This window comes from Pelodiscus sinensis, chromosome 14 (genome assembly GCF_049634645.1).
Source record: "Pelodiscus sinensis isolate JC-2024 chromosome 14, ASM4963464v1, whole genome shotgun sequence".
NCBI classification, from domain to species: Eukaryota; Metazoa; Chordata; order Testudines; family Trionychidae; genus Pelodiscus; species Pelodiscus sinensis.
In genome coordinates this window covers 29975401-29991889 of record NC_134724.1, presented here as the reverse complement: position 1 = coordinate 29991889, position 16489 = coordinate 29975401, and the positions used below count along the sequence as shown (strand labels likewise).

General features: G+C 40.1%; 1 protein-coding gene across 8 annotated transcripts in view; it reads right to left on the bottom strand.

Moving 5' to 3' along the window:
* MINDY2 (MINDY lysine 48 deubiquitinase 2) overlaps window positions 1–16489 on the bottom strand; it is a 105615-nt gene that overhangs the window by 76238 nt on the left and 12888 nt on the right. For all 8 annotated transcript variants that reach the window (XM_006112460.4, XM_014578985.3, XM_075897327.1 and 5 more), the window contains 2 exons: window positions 12770–12827; window positions 8100–8164 (listed from right to left, as the gene is read on the bottom strand). In XM_006112460.4, the coding sequence (XP_006112522.1) occupies window positions 8100–8164; window positions 12770–12812 (108 nt within the window). In that variant the 5' untranslated portion in view covers window positions 12813–12827. The remainder of the gene's footprint in view (window positions 1–8099; window positions 8165–12769; window positions 12828–16489) is intronic.

Here is a 16489-nt window from a genome sequence, read left to right as displayed (position 1 = left end):
CACTTTTTTCCAACACAGTGGGATACAAGTAGGATGCATATATCCTCCCAAACAAAAAAGGAGATCCAGTAATAAAAAGTAAACAGTTCTATTTCAAATGCTAATCATTTACTCCCAATGAAATCCCCTCTTTCTCCTTTAAAAAAGTTATGCACAGAGAAGACGACATGAACCACATGTAGATGGGGCTTGAAAAATTCACTCACTCGAGTTAAGTAAAAAGTTTTGCTTGCTACACAAGGGCATATGTTATCAGTTTCTATAAAATTAAGCTTTTGATTAAAAGTAGGTGTTTCTGTACATTATGGTTCCAGAGTAAATATTCCAAAATGCAAACCAACTCAGTATTGTTTGTCTTCCCAAATATGCAGTCATTTCAAGGACTTCTGCACAACACTACTAAGCACCAGCAGGGGGTACAGTATTTAAATTCTTGTCAGTTTCACTGCTAGTGTCAAGAACCCTGTGGGATGCAGTGAAACTCCAGAATCATATCAAACTTGCATTGCTGCTGCAGTGAAAACAGTAAGGCATAGTAGCAGAAGCAGGCACTCTACAGAGGAGAAAGACTCCTTAAGCGGAGGATAGGAATAGAAAAAGTAGGACACTTCCTCACATTTGGCTCCCCAGGAGCCAAGATGCTCTAGGTGAGAATTAGAAAAGACCTGACCCATTCTAGGGCAGCAATGTAAAAATATGTACAAAAACTGTAATTGTGTGACCAAAAGTCCATCGATTACATGGTTAAATGTTTTATCCAAGGATGAAGAGGTAGGGAGAGGAGAGTGCTGGAGGGGTACCCCTACGCTCAGGGTCTAGGCTGCCAGTTCTGCAACTGGCAATATCCTGACTGCTGGCCCCTCTCCTGGGGCTGCAGCTGCCAGTCCTGCACTGCAGGCTCTGCTGCCAACAGATCCCAGATATACACAAGGTCATGGCTGTTGGCCCCTCTCCTAGGGTCCCAGCTGCCACTCCCTCTCTCTGGACCCTATCAAAGTTTAACTGTAAACAGAAACCAATGAACACTGACCCAGGTCACCGGTGCACGCCAGAGCTGCTCGCTTGGGGGGGGGAGGGGGAAACCTACAGCATGCCCCCAAGTGCTGTGGATAGGTCGGGCTGCACAGAGCCAACCCACACAAAAAGCACATGGGCTGGGCAGGCTGAGGGCAGGGCTGAGGGGCAGGCAGATGCTGGTCCAGAGGGCATGTGGAGAGGGAGTCACCGCTTCTCCATTTCTGTGATTCATCTCTCCTGATTAGTTTGAAATGCATTGCTAATCGGTCAATTAAAAGTCTACTTTCCCTTAGATTAGGAAGAAAAGTGGCACAGAGGTACCCAACCTATCTTCTCCCTATACTGTTCATTATTTTGTAAATCATGTTCTTTTTACTGATCTTAACATAAAAGATGAAGGGGAGCTGTGTTATGGTGCATGATTAATAGGTGCATCTTGTAAATTTTAGGGATATGATAGTGTACACATTTAAGCAGCTTTTCATCATGGTCTCTGCATGTACCAGCTCCCACAAAGCTGTGCCTGTCTCCCTGAGCTGCTGCCTCTGATACAGCAGCATGAGGAGGGGTTGTAGCACGGGGGCAGGCTGGAGGCTTCACCTGTAAACGTGTAACAGCTGAAATTTTCAGCAGTTACTCATTTACCCCCCCAAAAAATGCATTTTTACATCAGTAGTAAATTTATCAGTCTATAATAGAAAATATCCCTGCATGATCTCAATATTTTGACCTGATTGCTTAAGGCAATACAAATGATTAACATAGCATTCTAAGATTTTAATGTCTCAATTTCTCGGGAAGAAGAAATTTAACAAATCAAATACTAACTATGGTAACACAAAGGTTCATCATTTCAGTGCATTATAGCAAGGTCTGAATGGCTTGAGAAGTGAGGGATCTCTCCCTGAAAAGTCAGGAGGAATAATCAGTATCCTTAATTTTAGATTTCATAATCTATTTTCCTGAACACTTTTATTCTATAGGATTTCTTTTCAAGATCTGAAGTGTAATTTGTGAATGATACTGCAGTAACAGCACTAGAAACTGAAATCCCTAGCTGATGTACAAATTAGGCTAATTAGGTAGATTATGAGGGCCATCTCAGGTGCATTGCCAAAGATATTTTTCCAATTAACAAGTTGATACAGGAATGAAGACCCCAAATGTCAAATTATGCCTTCACATGTGCAAGCTCTTTATCTTGAAATGGTTATCTCGGTTAATTTTCAAACTCTTGAAATTTTCCATGGTTACACATTTACATTTGGGAGGCAAGTGGCCCCACAGTAGCAAATATGCACAGGAAACTGCTTCTCTTCCGCCAGCCCCCATGATTCCGCCTCTGATTCAGAGGCAGCAGTGCAGGGAGTGGGGTGGAGTTTACATCTAACCATGAAAGTTAAATCAATGAGCCCAAGCTCATCAGTTAACTGGGAGGCAGGGAAAAAAGGGAGGAGGTGTCGTCTTATATACTAAGATGGTACACTTTGACTTAGGTTAAGATGGACATAGGAGACAGACTTGTGAGAATCTTTGGGTTAGATTAAAAGAGGTAAAAAACAAGGATGATATCATGCTAGGGTCTACTACAGACCACCTATCCAGGAACAACAGGTGGATGAGACTTTTTTTTTTTTTTTTTTAAACAACTAACAGGCATCCAAAGCACAGGACTTGGTGGTGATGAGGGACTTCAACTACCCAAACATCTGTTGGGAAAGTAGCAACAGGCCACAGATTATCCAACAAGTTCTTGGACTGCACTGGATAAAAATTTTTATTTCAGAAAGTTGAGAAAGCTACTAAGGGGGAAGCTGTTCTAGATTTGATTTGATCAAATAGTGAGGAGCTGGGTGAGAATTTGAAGGTGATCGGCAGTTTGGGTCAAAGTGATCATTAAATCAGAGTTCATGATTCTAAGGAATTTCAGGAAGGCAGACTTTAGTGAACTCAAACCTGATTGTCTTGCTTCCCATGGGACCTTAACTAAGAGGAAAAACAACTGAAGACAGTTGGCAGTTTTTCAAAGGGACATTATTAAGGGCCCAAACAGAAACTATTACACTGCGTAGGAAAGAGGAAGTATGGCAAGAAACCACCTTGGCTTAACCAGGAGATCTTACATGATCTAAACCTTAAAAAGGAGTCACATAAAAAAGCAGAAACTAGGTCAAATAAATATAAGCAAACATCACAGGTATTCTGGGGCAAGATTAGAAAGGTAAAGGCAGAAAACGAGCTCCATCTAGCTAGAGACATAACGGGTAACAAGAAAACATTCTACAAATATATCAAAAGCAAGAGGAAGGCCAAGGACAGGGTAGGTCCACTGCTCAATGACAAGGGAGAAACAATAACAGAACATGGAAATGGCAGAGGTGCTTAATGACTTCTTTGTTTCAGTTATCACCAAGAATCCCTGGTGGTGACTGGATGCCTAACATAGCAAATGCTAATGGAAATGGGGTAGGCGTAGAAGTAAAAATAGGAAAATAATTAAAAATTACTTAGAAAAGTTAGTTGTCTTCAAGTCACTAGGACCTGATGAAATGCATCCTAGAAATCTCTTCTATCGGGTCCTTGAATAATCCGAGCTATTGTCTTGGAAAAGTCATGGCAGATGGAAGAGATTCCAGAAGACTGAACAAGGGAAAACATAGTGCTCATCTTACAAAAACGGAAATAAGAACAACCCAGGAAACTACAGACCAGACAACTTAACTTCTGTGCCAGCAAAAATAATAGAGCATATAATTAAGGAATTAATCTGCAAATACCTATCACCTTATTATCTTTCAGGTAATAGCCAGCATGGATTTGTAAAGAACAAATCGGGTCAAACCAACTTGGTAGCATTCTTTTCTAGGATACAAGTCTTGTGGATAAGCGGGGGAAGCAATATATGTGGTATACCAAGTTTTAGTAACGTATTGAGAGAGTCTTCTCAATAAACTAGGGAAATACAACCTAGATGGGGCTATTATAAGGTGGGTCATAAGTGACTGGATAACCAGTCTCAGAGAGTAGTTATTAACAGTTCACGGTCATGCCTGAAGGGCATAACAAAACGTGTTCTGCAGGTGTCAGTTTAGGGACTGATTTTGTTCAGTATTGTCATCAACAATTGAGATAATGGCACAGAGAGTACGTTTATAAAGTTTGCAGATGATACCAAGCACTTGCAAGTGCTTTGGGGGATAGAGTCATAATTCAAAATAATCTGGACAAACTAGAGAAATGGTCTGAGGTAAATAAAATAAATGAGAAAGGCAAAGTACTCTACTTAGGAAGGAACCATCTGTTTTACACATACAAAATGGGAAGCAATTGTCTAGGAAGGAGTATGGCAGAAAGGGATCTCGGGACAATGGTGGACCACAAGCTAAATAGGCGTCAACAGCGTGACACTGCAAAAAAACCAACCAACCAACCAACCAACCAAAAACAACAGCCACACACACACCAAATATGATTCTGGGATGCATTAACAGGAGTGTTGTGAACAAGACACAAGAAGTCATTCTTCTGCTCTACTCTGCTGATTAGGCCACAGTTGGTCTACGTCTACACTGGCAGCTTCTTGTGCAAGAACTCTTTTGCAGAAGAGTTCTTCCAGAAGAGAGTGTCTACACTGGGATGTGCTTTTGTGCAAGAGATGTGCTTTTGCGCAAGAGCATCCATGACAGTGTAGACGCTCTCTTGCGCAAGAAAGCTCTGATGGCCATTTTAGCCATAGGGCTTTTTTGCGCAAGAAATTCATGTTGCCTGTCTACACTGGCCTCTTGCACAAGAACAGTTGCGCAAAAGGGCTTATTCCTGAGCAGGAGCATCATAGTTCTTGCACAAGAAGCCCTGATTTCATACATTAGAACGTCCGTTTACTTGCGCAAGAACACACAGCCAGTGTAGACAGGCAGAAAGCAAAAGCGTCTGCTTTGGCGCAAGACCGTGTCAGTGTAGACACAGCCTTGGAATATTATGTCCAGTTCTGGGCACCACATTTCAAGAAAGATGTGGAGAAATTGGAGAAGGTCCAACAAAAATGACTGAAGATACAGAATATATGATCTATGAGGCAAGGCTGAAGGAATTGGGTTTGTTTAGTTTGGAAAAGAGAAGACAGAGGGGACATGATAGCACCTTTCAGGTACCTGAAAGGGTGTTACAAAGACGAGGGAGAAAAATTGTTCCTTTTGACCTCTGATGTTAGGACAAGAATCAATGGGATTCTTGCAGCAAGAATTGCAGCAAGGAGGTTTAGTTTGGTCGTTAGCAAAAACCTAACTGTCAGGGTGGTTAAACGTTGGAATAAATTGCCTAGGGGGTTTGTGGAAACCCCATCATTCAAAATTTTTAAGAGCAGGTTAACCAGGTTAGATAAACATCGGTCAAGGATGATCTAAATGATGCTTGGTCCTGCCGTGAGGGCAGGGAACTGGACTTGATGACCTCTTAAGGTACCTACCAGTTCTAGTATTCCATGATTTTATGACAGGGTCAGGAAATAATTTTAGAAGGGGGGCCACTTCAAAAATGTGTCAAGTGGCCCCAGGACGACCCAGAAGGTGAGGGTCCTTGAGCGGAAGATGCAGGGCCAGGACACTTCCAGGTTCCTCCGCCCACAGATCCTGATTGGGCTGGGGGCAGGGCGTCTATAGGCTGGATCAACCTGCTTGGCAGGCCAGATCGGGTCCGTGGAGGCATTCTTGCCCACCCCTGTTCTATGACTATCACATCCCTAGTATGAACCAAGGAACACTCACGTTGATTTTAGATACCAGGCTGAAAATGTGTCAATTCCTAGACATTTGCCTTCCATACACCCTAAAATGGCTTAATCCTTTTTTAAAGAAAAACTACTTAAATCTGTCACTGTTGACACTTACACAGAAGCTCATATGCAAGTTTTCACATTACTTTCTCTTTTTAGGGTTTAAAAAAATGAGCAAGAAAACCCCTTTCCAATTAACAACAGTTACAAAGCATACATTTATAACAAGAACCCTACAAGATTACAATAAGCAAACAAAGAAAAAAAATGTCTTTCACCTCTCCTCTCCTATGTCGTCGGATTCACTGTTTTATAGAGATAGTCCACATCCTCCCCCATATCCTATAAGAGGATGTTTACCCTGTATCATAAGTATGAATCTCCAAGTGAAAATGAACACACTAAACACAAGTGTGCTCTGAAACCAAGGTGAGAAATGAGTCTGAGCATCCTGAGTTTTGTTGCTCTCAATCACTTCATAATCATCACCAGGAAGCAGAAAAAGTTGCATGTACAGGCAGTCCCCGGGTTACATGGATCCGACTTACATCGGATCCCTACTTACAAACGGGGTGAGGCAACCCCACACTAGCTGCTTCCCCCCCAGCAGACCAGGGAGACACGAAGCTAGCACCCCCCCACAGCAGACCAGGAAGACGCGGAGCGGCTTTTCTCAGCAGACACCTCAGCTTGGGCTCGTCTACACTGGCCCCTTTTCCGGAAGGGGCATGTAAATTTCACCAGTCGTCGTAGGGAAATCCGCGGGGAATTTAAATATCCCCCGCGGCATTTAAATAAAAATGTCCGCCGCTTTTTTCCGGCTTTTAAAAAAGCCGGAAAAGAGCGTCTACACTGGCCCCGATCCTCCGGAAAAAGTACCCTTTTCCGGAGGGTCTTATTCCTACTTCAAATAAGAGCCTCCGGAAAAGGGCACTTTTTCCAGAGGATCGGGGCCAGTGTAGACGCTCTTTTCCGGCTTTTTTAAAAGCCGGAAAAAAGCGGCGGACATTTTTATTTAAATGCCGCGGGGGATATTTAAATTCCCCGCGGATTTCCCTACGACGACTGGTGAAATTTACATGCCCCTTCCGGAAAAGGGGCCAGTGTAGACGTAGCCCTTGAGAATAAAGGACTGAGGGAAGTGAGGTGTGGGAGAATAAAACTGAACTCTGGAGAAATGTTTGGCTAGAGTTTCCCCTACAATATGTACCAGTTCCGACTTACATACAAATTCAACTTAAGAACAAACCTACAGTCCCTATCTTGTACGTAACCCGGGGACTGCCTGTATTAAAACTACATAAAAAAATCAGAATACATTACTGTGGTTACAGCAAAGAATAGAATTTCAAAAACTATGTCCAAATTATGACATTTTAATTCAGGTATGTACAGCGATTTTTTGCTTTAATAATAAAATTACTGCTTACACACATTCCAATTGCCTCTACATAGTGGGTTTTTTTTTAAATTTCATATTTATATAGTGACTCATCCCAAAAGATTCCCAAAGCTTTTCAAATACACATGTAGGATCACCCAATTCTATGCCAGCAGTACTTGCAACAGGTTTGCTACTATATATATATTTGGGGGAGACATTTTTATCTCAGTTATTCCATTTCAAATACAAGTATATTATTACTAAATCAGCTACTATATCCTCAACTGAAGTTAGAACAAAACAAATATCTATGAATCAGTTCAGAGAATTCTTAATACTTTCTGTACTATTTCTGTATCTAGTTACAGCAGCATCTACAGATAAATTTCAAGTGATTAACTTTTCTATTTCTATCTGAACGGGGTAGGCTAACCGTTTTCAGTTACCGCAGATTTCAGAACAAGTACTTACCACGAGTACTCCAGGGACATCTGAACTGAAAATATGAACTACTTTAAAATAAGTACAACTGGGTCTGTCATTATACTCATTGCAGATAAAGGAACTCATTCTGCCACGGCTGATGGAACAGCATACAAAGTCATTTTATGTTCACTGCTAGCCGAGAAGGAAAGACTTAGAAGTCAGATTTAACACTAAACCAAAGGCCAATCTGTTACTATAAACAAGATAAAAAACTGTTGTCTGTTTTAAACGAAGTCATTCGTATAGCCATGACCAATCCTGTCTAGGGAAAGTACTGTAAAACTAAATTTGATACTGTACTGAATAAATAGGAACAAAAACTATTTCCCGTACATTTCATTTTATAAACTCTCAACTAAAATTTTATTTTTCATTAAAACAAAACAATGCTTTAGTTCATTACTGAAAAAAAATTTGCTTTTTAGAAACTCTGTATCTTACCTGCTCGTAATTTAGTCGTTGAATTTCCGATATCTCTTTTGGTTTTGCATCAAGAATATAGTCACCTTAAAAAAATTATAAATTTTCAAATTATGACTTATTCCACAAGTCAAAGCTTTAGATAACTTTTAAAGAGTACATCTGTCTGAAGCTCTTAGACAAAATGGGGGCAGACGAATCTGGACCTGCTATGGCATCTGGCGCTGCAGCAGCTATGGAGTGGCGCTTCTCGCTAGCCCCAAGCTGCTGCAATGAAAGAGGGCTGGGATAGTCCCCTCTGCCAGGAGGGGCAGCCTCTCATCCTCAGCCCCACCACACAACAATGATTTAAAAGCATTTTCATTTTATTTTCAAAAATAGAAAAATTGAGTTAAAAACCCGAGCATCACATTAAAATAATATAACCAGATTTTCAGAAGCACTTATGTTAATATAGTGAGTGGATTTTTTTAATGTTATAACTGTCTATTAATTTCCCATTTTTATTAATTTTTCTAAAATGTTCAATTCTTTTTTTTTTAATATTACACCTTGTTTATGTTCTAAATATAAATGTATTTTTCTCCAGCAGAAACATGCAGAAAAGTTAAGTGACAAATTGTGAGACACATTTCAAGTTTGAGTGATGAAAAGTAGCAAGAATAGCAAAGGAAACACATGACAATATAACAAAGCACATAGTGTATTTACCTTTCACTTAATGGTGAATTTCATCTGCCATTTTTTTTGCCCAGTCACCCAGTTTTGTGAAAGCTCTTGGTAACGCTTCAGAATCAGCTTTGGATTTAACTATCTGGAATGATTTTATGTCATCTGAGAACTTGCCACCTAACTGATTTATGAAAATATGCTTATGACTTTCCCTCTGTTTTATGAAAATATGCTTATGACTATGAATATGCATAACTGGAAAATGCTTTATGCAAAATAGTTCTTAATGTAAGGTATCATTGGAAAGCTTGTAATCTACTGACTGTATACATTCTATTTGTATGCATGTACCATTGCTGTATCTGAAATAAGGAATACTGACTGTAGATATATTATTAATCTGTTAATATTAGGGAAAGCCTATTACCAGTCCACCAGGAACAACAATAAAGAAGCCAGACACAGAACTAATAGCCCATTAGCAAGAGACAACTGAATGTGGGATTACTGTCTTCCTGCAGACCTGCTATACTGCTATTGACTCATGTAGACTTGTGACCATTGATGCTGAAATCAATCTTGAATTTTGTGCTTTTCCACGGAGATGTGGGGGAATCAAACAAAGGTTTCGGGCTCTAGAGAAATTCTGTATAAGGCAAGGGAAGCAAAGAATGATTGTATTTAGCTACCTTTGCAGACTGCCTCCCACTCCCAGAAGATGCTTGAAAACACCAGGAAACAGGACTTTAACAACTGGTGAGGGACGGGGTGGGGAGAACTGCTGGAACTAGGTCATCTCTGGTCTGAGAAGTACTTTACCTAAATTAAGAACTAGAGTAAGAAATTATGATTTGTAACAAGTTCTCTTAGTGCAGTGGTCTCCAACCTTTTTAAGCACAAGATCACTTTTTCAATTTAAGTGCAATGTAAGATCTACCTCAAACCCAATACCCTTGCCCCACTTCCTTCGTGCCCCTTCTCCAAGGCCCTGATCCTGCTCAGTCGGTCCTACCTTCCACATTCTCCCTCCCTTTCACCAGGAAGGGGCAGAGGGCTGAGGCTCTGGTCTTGGGCTAAGGGATTTGGAGTGTGAGGGGGGCTCTGAGCTGAGCCAGGGGCAGAGAGTTGGGGTGCCGGAGGGGGAAGTGTTCAGGGTACAGGCTGTGTAAAGGAGTTTGGGTCCAGGCGGCTAAGGCAAGCATTTGGGGTTCATGACTAGGGCATGGGTTTGGAGCAGGCTCCAGATAGACTCTGCTTACCTCAGGTGGCTCCTGGGTGGTGGTGCAGTGGGAATGAGGTAGAATCACCACTGCCTTGGCCCTGCACTGCTCTCAAAAGCAGCCAGAAAACTCCCCCCATTCCAAGCCTTGTTGTGTCCCCACCTTTTCTGTGGAGATAGAATATAAGGTGGAAGATGGGGCATCCTAACATCTGCACTCCCTCCTCTGCTTTCCCTGCCCTGCCCAGGTAGCAGGAGGGAGAGTAGGGGCACAGCTCCAAGGCAAAGGGCAGGAGATGTGCAGCAGTGCAGGGAGGGGTAGCTGAAATGCTGGCTTTCAACAACCTCTTGGCCAAACCAGTCAAGATCACCTGTCAGAGGCTCCAAGATCTACTGGTAGATCTCGATCTACTGGTTGGTGTCCACAGTCTTAGTGTATTAAGTTTAGCTTTCATGTTTTATTTTATTTAGTAACATGTTGTTCCATCTGCTACCTCTCATGACCACTTAAATCCTACTTTTATATTTAATCAAATCACTTATTGATTACCCAGTGTAAAAAAGTGTTACCTGGACAGACAAACAGCTGTGCTTCTCTCTCTTTCATTGATAAAGGGGCTTTTATGAGCTTTTCCTGAATAAAACTTTACACAGAGTAAGACAGTTATCTGGGATTCTGGTTCCAGTGTTACATCAGCTACTTTCCCATCTGTGTCAAGACTGTTTAGAACTGGGTTTTGCCCACGAAAACTCATGACACTCTAGATCTTTTTGTTAGTCTCTAAGGCTATATCTACACAGCAGCATTATTCCAAAATAACAGTCTGAGCCTACACACAAGCAGTTATTTCAAAATAACGATGAGCTGGAAGACTGCTTACTCTGACTCCTGAAACCCTCATTGTACAAGAACTAAGGCAAGTAGGAGGGAGAGTGCTCTCTTGAAGTAACTTCTGTATCGAGAGTGCCAAAAGTCAACTTAAGCTATTTCAACTTAAGCTATGCAATTAGCATAGCTCTAAGGTGCCACAGGATTACTCGTTATTAAAATCCCTTTGACAGAGTATTCCTAGAGCTGAGCTGACCTCAGGGCCTGTATTGCTCTTCTCTGTGCTATGACCCCAACTCAGTGCCAACTTTGCATGAAACCAGAGGGCCTGGTGCAGAACAGGGGATTGGAGCACCCCAAAGAGCAGGTGGGCAAGCTCAGTGATATTTCAATACATTAAATGACAGCCTTAATGGGATCTCTGTGACTGAACCCATCACACATCCCTTTTCCCCTGATCATTAATGAACACTGAACAGCACATCCAGACAGAGCTCCTTGAGGTCCCTGCTGTTCACCTCTCTCCATTGTGAAAACTGACCATTTAGGTCTTACTCTTTGTTTCTGATCTTTAACCAGTTACCCAATCATGAGAGGACCTTCTTTCTTATCCCAGGACTTCTTATTTTGTATAAAATATTTTGATGAGGGAACATGTCAAAGGCTTTTCTGAATATTGAAGTACACTATATTAACTGGATTACCCTTATCTACTTGCTAACTGACACTCTCAAAGAAATCTAAGAGCTTGGTGAGGCATCAATTTCCTTTACAAGAGCCATGCTGACCCTTCCTCAACTGTGTTAATCTTTGTCTCATATAATTCTCTTCTTTACTAAAGTTTCAACCAATTTGCCCTGTTAAGCTCATCAGCTTGTTATCACCATGGTTATCTTGGAACCCCTTTATAAAAATCAGTGTTATGTTAGCTGCCTTCTCATCTGGTGCAGAGACTGATTTCAGAAATACATTACATATCACAGCTGATAGTTCTACAATTTCATATCTGAATTCCTTTAGAACTCTTAGAATATAACAAATACCTCAAAAGCCTCTTTCTGCTACCCTTCATGTACTGCTCTCTAGAATCTCATTGACTCCCACTGTACTTGCTAGGGAATCGAAGTGGACAGTAAAGAGACAAGTCCCTCCTATGCCAAGGAGAGAAAGACTACACCTCCTCCAAGGAAGTGCCATTCTATCAGATGTGCCCGTCTCTTTCAGGAGATCAGTACTAGAATACCTTTTTAACCAGGAGCACTGGTGACTTCCAAACTATTAGTTTGGATATCATCCCCCTCAATCTCTCAGCATGTGATACTTATCACAACTGGCTCCACTAATAGGTCACTTGGCACCATCTCTGTTTTAGGTGCTGAAATAGTGGGTACTGTAGAGGTAGTCAACACAGATGAAGGAGTACCAAAGCTTTCAGTGGCTTAAAAAGGTTGGTAACCACTGAGTTAGAGACTGAACCCAAGAATAAAGTAGTACCTGCAAATAAAGGGCTCTACCCACCACACCAATTACATTAATTTTTACTGTTACTATAATTTGGCAAGAACAAAAAGGAGAAAAATAAAGTCACTGTAGACAATTAAAAGAAACAGTTGACATATATATTCTGAAAAATACTAATACGAACCAAGCAAGGAACATGAATTAAAAAGTATCTTTCGATATTTTGGAGCGTGAGGCCAAGCCACCTGCATGACACAAACCATAAGCTGGCAGCCATAGCAACATTTTACATGAAAACAGGCAGTAGAGCACAGAACTTCCAATAGCAGCACCAATGAAAAGCACAAATTATAACCAAAGGTAGTCTAGTATACCAGAATCTATTTTATGTAACCTATTTCAACAAAACCTGCTGGAGAAAAAATTATATGATGAGAAACAAGTGATAAATTACTTTATTGAATACAATTATAAATAACTAATAATTATAAATTTTAAATCACTACTAACCTAAATATTCCATCAGCTGTTCAGCAGTTATGATTTCCATCATTGGTGGTAGCTTGACCTGTGAAAGAGAATATTTTTCTTAAAAACTGATAAGTGTATTTGAGGTAATCGGTGTTGGATTACAATCTGAAGTGATTTTACAAGCTCTTCTTGGCAGAGACCATGTCTCTCTGTTTATATAGCACCTAGCACAAAGGGACCCTGATCCTATGAGATACCTAAGGGATACCATGTATAGTATTTCAAAAATACAAAATACTTTCTAGTATTAGGGTAAAATACCTCTCTACCACAACATGAGTGTAAGAAAGCTACACATTTTAAGAAAAAAGATAGGTGTGCACTGTATTTAATATAGCATGGTCAACTTTCCAACACATGAATTAAAAAAAATTAACTAGCACATTTCTTGCTTTTTTACCACCTTTTTCTTTCCTTTCTCTCCCACTCCGACTCCTGATCTTTCCCTACAATGTTTTTTCTCTCCTTCTCTCCTACATTTTTCCTTTCCATTTTTCCTTCCTTCTCTCTATTGTATTTTACTTTTCTAAATTATCCCATCATGCAAATTTAGATGTAGGATTTTTAAAAGAAAATACCTAAGAGGGAAAAAAAGTTTACAATCCAAATATACTCAATACTGAACCAAATTCAATTAAAATTCACAAATCTAGCACTTTCAAATGGTTAATTAGTAAAATAAAACTACCAAATGTGCTGAATACATGAGAAATTGTGTTTATAAAAACATATTTTTCATTTAAGAGTCAACTGATTAAACAAAGGAAATAATAGCCGCATTGATTGTTTCTGATCACCATGCCCTTCAAGATTTTAGAACTAGTAGGTCTCTTTCCCTCAGGCCTAGCTTTAATTCAGAGATTGGAAGAAAATAAGCTTGTTCAATTCCCACTGGTTTCTTAACTTTGAATGAGTTAGTCATAATAAACTAAAAATCCTAATCTCTTTACAGCTACAGCGGAGATTAGTGCTATCAAAAATACATTTAACACTTCTACAAAGTTTGGTTCTATGTTATTAAATAGGAAGTGCACTCATTCCGCTTCCCTACTGCTCCTGCTTTTGTGCCTGCAGTGAGAAGAGGAAAAGGGGGCATGACTGCTGCACAGCCTCAGGTCCCAGGTGGTGATTGCCAAACCCACACCCTAAGGGATGCGGTGCCATGGGGGGAGAGGGTGGAGTGATGGCAAGAAGGGGCAAGGCATTACACAATTCCTCCAAAAGGGGATGACCCACAGGTTGGGACTTTGAGACCCTTGATATAATGGATTCAGTGGAACCAGTCCCAGTTCTCTCACAAATTCCATTTGTGACTTTAGAGAAATCAACTTAATATCAATACCAGAAGCATTTTGGAATAATGAGGCCATTTTTATATGGGCGCTTAAAAGTCATACAACTTACATTTAGAAGAAACAAAAAACAGGACTATGTAGCACTTTAAAGACTAACAAGATGGTTTAATAGGTGATGAGGTTTCGTGGGTCAGACCCACTTCCTCAGATCAAATAGTGGAAGAAAATAGTCACAACCATATATACCAAAGGATACAATTAAAAAAAAGTGAACACATATGAAAAGGACAAATCAAATTTCAGAACAGAAGCGGGATGGAGGGGGTTAAGGGGGGGGGGGGGAGGTAAATGTCTGAGCTAATGATATTAGAGGTGATAATTGGGGAAGCTATCTTTGTAATGGGTAAGATAATTAGTGTCTTCATTCAAATTTGAATGTAAAGTGTCAGATTTAAGCATGAATGACAGTTTTCTGTGTAACCTCAAAATATACCAGACAAAATAATTGATAAGTTTTTTTAATAATTTACAAGCTACACTTGAGAAAAGTCACGTTTATTTTAAAAAGACAAGGAGCTCCTGACATTAACAGTAATGTCATTTCCCATAACTCTCTAGTCAAAAAATAAAAACGTAGGATGATACACATATACTGGCACTGAATTATGCAGAGACTCTTTGAATGGTTAAAAATGTTTTTTTTTAAATGTATCAGTTTATATTTATATTCACCATTGTAATATGATGTATTCTCTACAAAGTATGTCTTGTGTGGTATCATTGAAAATTCATCTACTGAATATCACTGTCCAGTTAAAAGAGGTGTGGAAAACTATAGATTTTACTATATGTTTGTTACTGAAATGTGTTGTAATTCTGGGGAATGCCCACAGATTTGTTCCTCAGATAAAGCAAAAGACTGACCACAATGTTAGAACACTAATAATTGTTCTAACAACCACTTGCCAGCAGGGGAGACTGTAAACAAAGAATTAACATGTCTACTCTGAGATGACTAACTTTGCGCATACACAGAAGGAAGCAAGAAATTTACAATTCACCTAGAAGACATTTCAAATCTCACACAGAGAAGACTGTTTTGTCTATAGCCCAGCAGGGTGCAATTTTCAAAGATGGTAAAAATTGTAATGGAAACACTCAACCTCTTTTCCCTTCTCTCTCTTCCCTTCCCTTCGCTGCTCACTTTACTACAATGCTTTAAATGAGAAAGAAAGCTTTTGGACAAAGGGGAGCGATCCTACTTGGAAGACTTTCTAGCTAGCAGAAACTGCTGTTAAGAATTTGGGTGAGGGAGGAAAAATGTTTGTTTTCAAGATCATTTACCTTGCCAACGTTTAAATATGAGCTTGCATGTTTTTTTTTCTTTTGTAACCAAGTCTTACCTTTATGCCTTACCACTTAAAATCTCTCTCCAATTAATCACCTTGTTATATTGTTTTATGTAAACCACTGTGTGTGTCTGAAATATTGGGAAATCTCTACTCAGGTCAACCAGGCTGGGGTATATTACTTACCCATTGTTGGAATGACAGGATAATTATGAGCTTGTACAGTCCAGTGGGCTACTGAACAGTACAAAACACACATTTCTGGGGGGCAAGGCTGGGATTGGGAGATCTACAGGTATCACCCTGTATTTATTCATGGGTGGTTGGGAAAGCATTCATGTATTCACAGCTGGGAGAGAAATGACAACAGTCGTTTTCAAACTTTTTGAATTGGTGGTCCATTTTACACAGCAAGCCTCTAAATGTGACTGCTTCTCCTATAAATTAAGTATAATACACCAATTTAATTAAATTAGGGATTGGGCTGCCAGCCCCACACTGCTGACAGCTCATAACCACAATGTAACCACCTCAACTCCTGAGGGACTATGAACCCCAGTTTGAGAATCCCTGCTTCACATCTGGCTGTGAGTGAGCAAAACCTGGATGGGTTGCTGTTTTTGACAGTAAAGCAGAGTAAAAGCATCCCAGGCTGGAAAGCTAAATTGACACAGAAATCCAATAGATCAGACTGTACCCTGGGGAATGCCACAACAGTGAAAGAGTTTGGACAGGGTAATCTTATGCTTTGGCCTTGTCTTGCCTGCCACGAGTGCTGTTTTGTCATTCTCTCTTTCACATAGATATGTTTAGATAATGCTCATAGGTGACAGGAAAAAAGGTAAAGCTTTTTTATTGTGCTGAGAGAGAGAGAGATAAGAGGAAATTAATCTGTACAATCAAACACAAAGTATCACACTAAAAATCTCTATGTTGGGGAAAAAAGCTACAGTAACATGAAGGCACAAAATAAAAACTAGGTAGATAGCAAAAATGACAAAAAGTGAAGCTTGTGCATGTGTATAGTACGGGTATGTAATAGTTCTTAAGGTTGC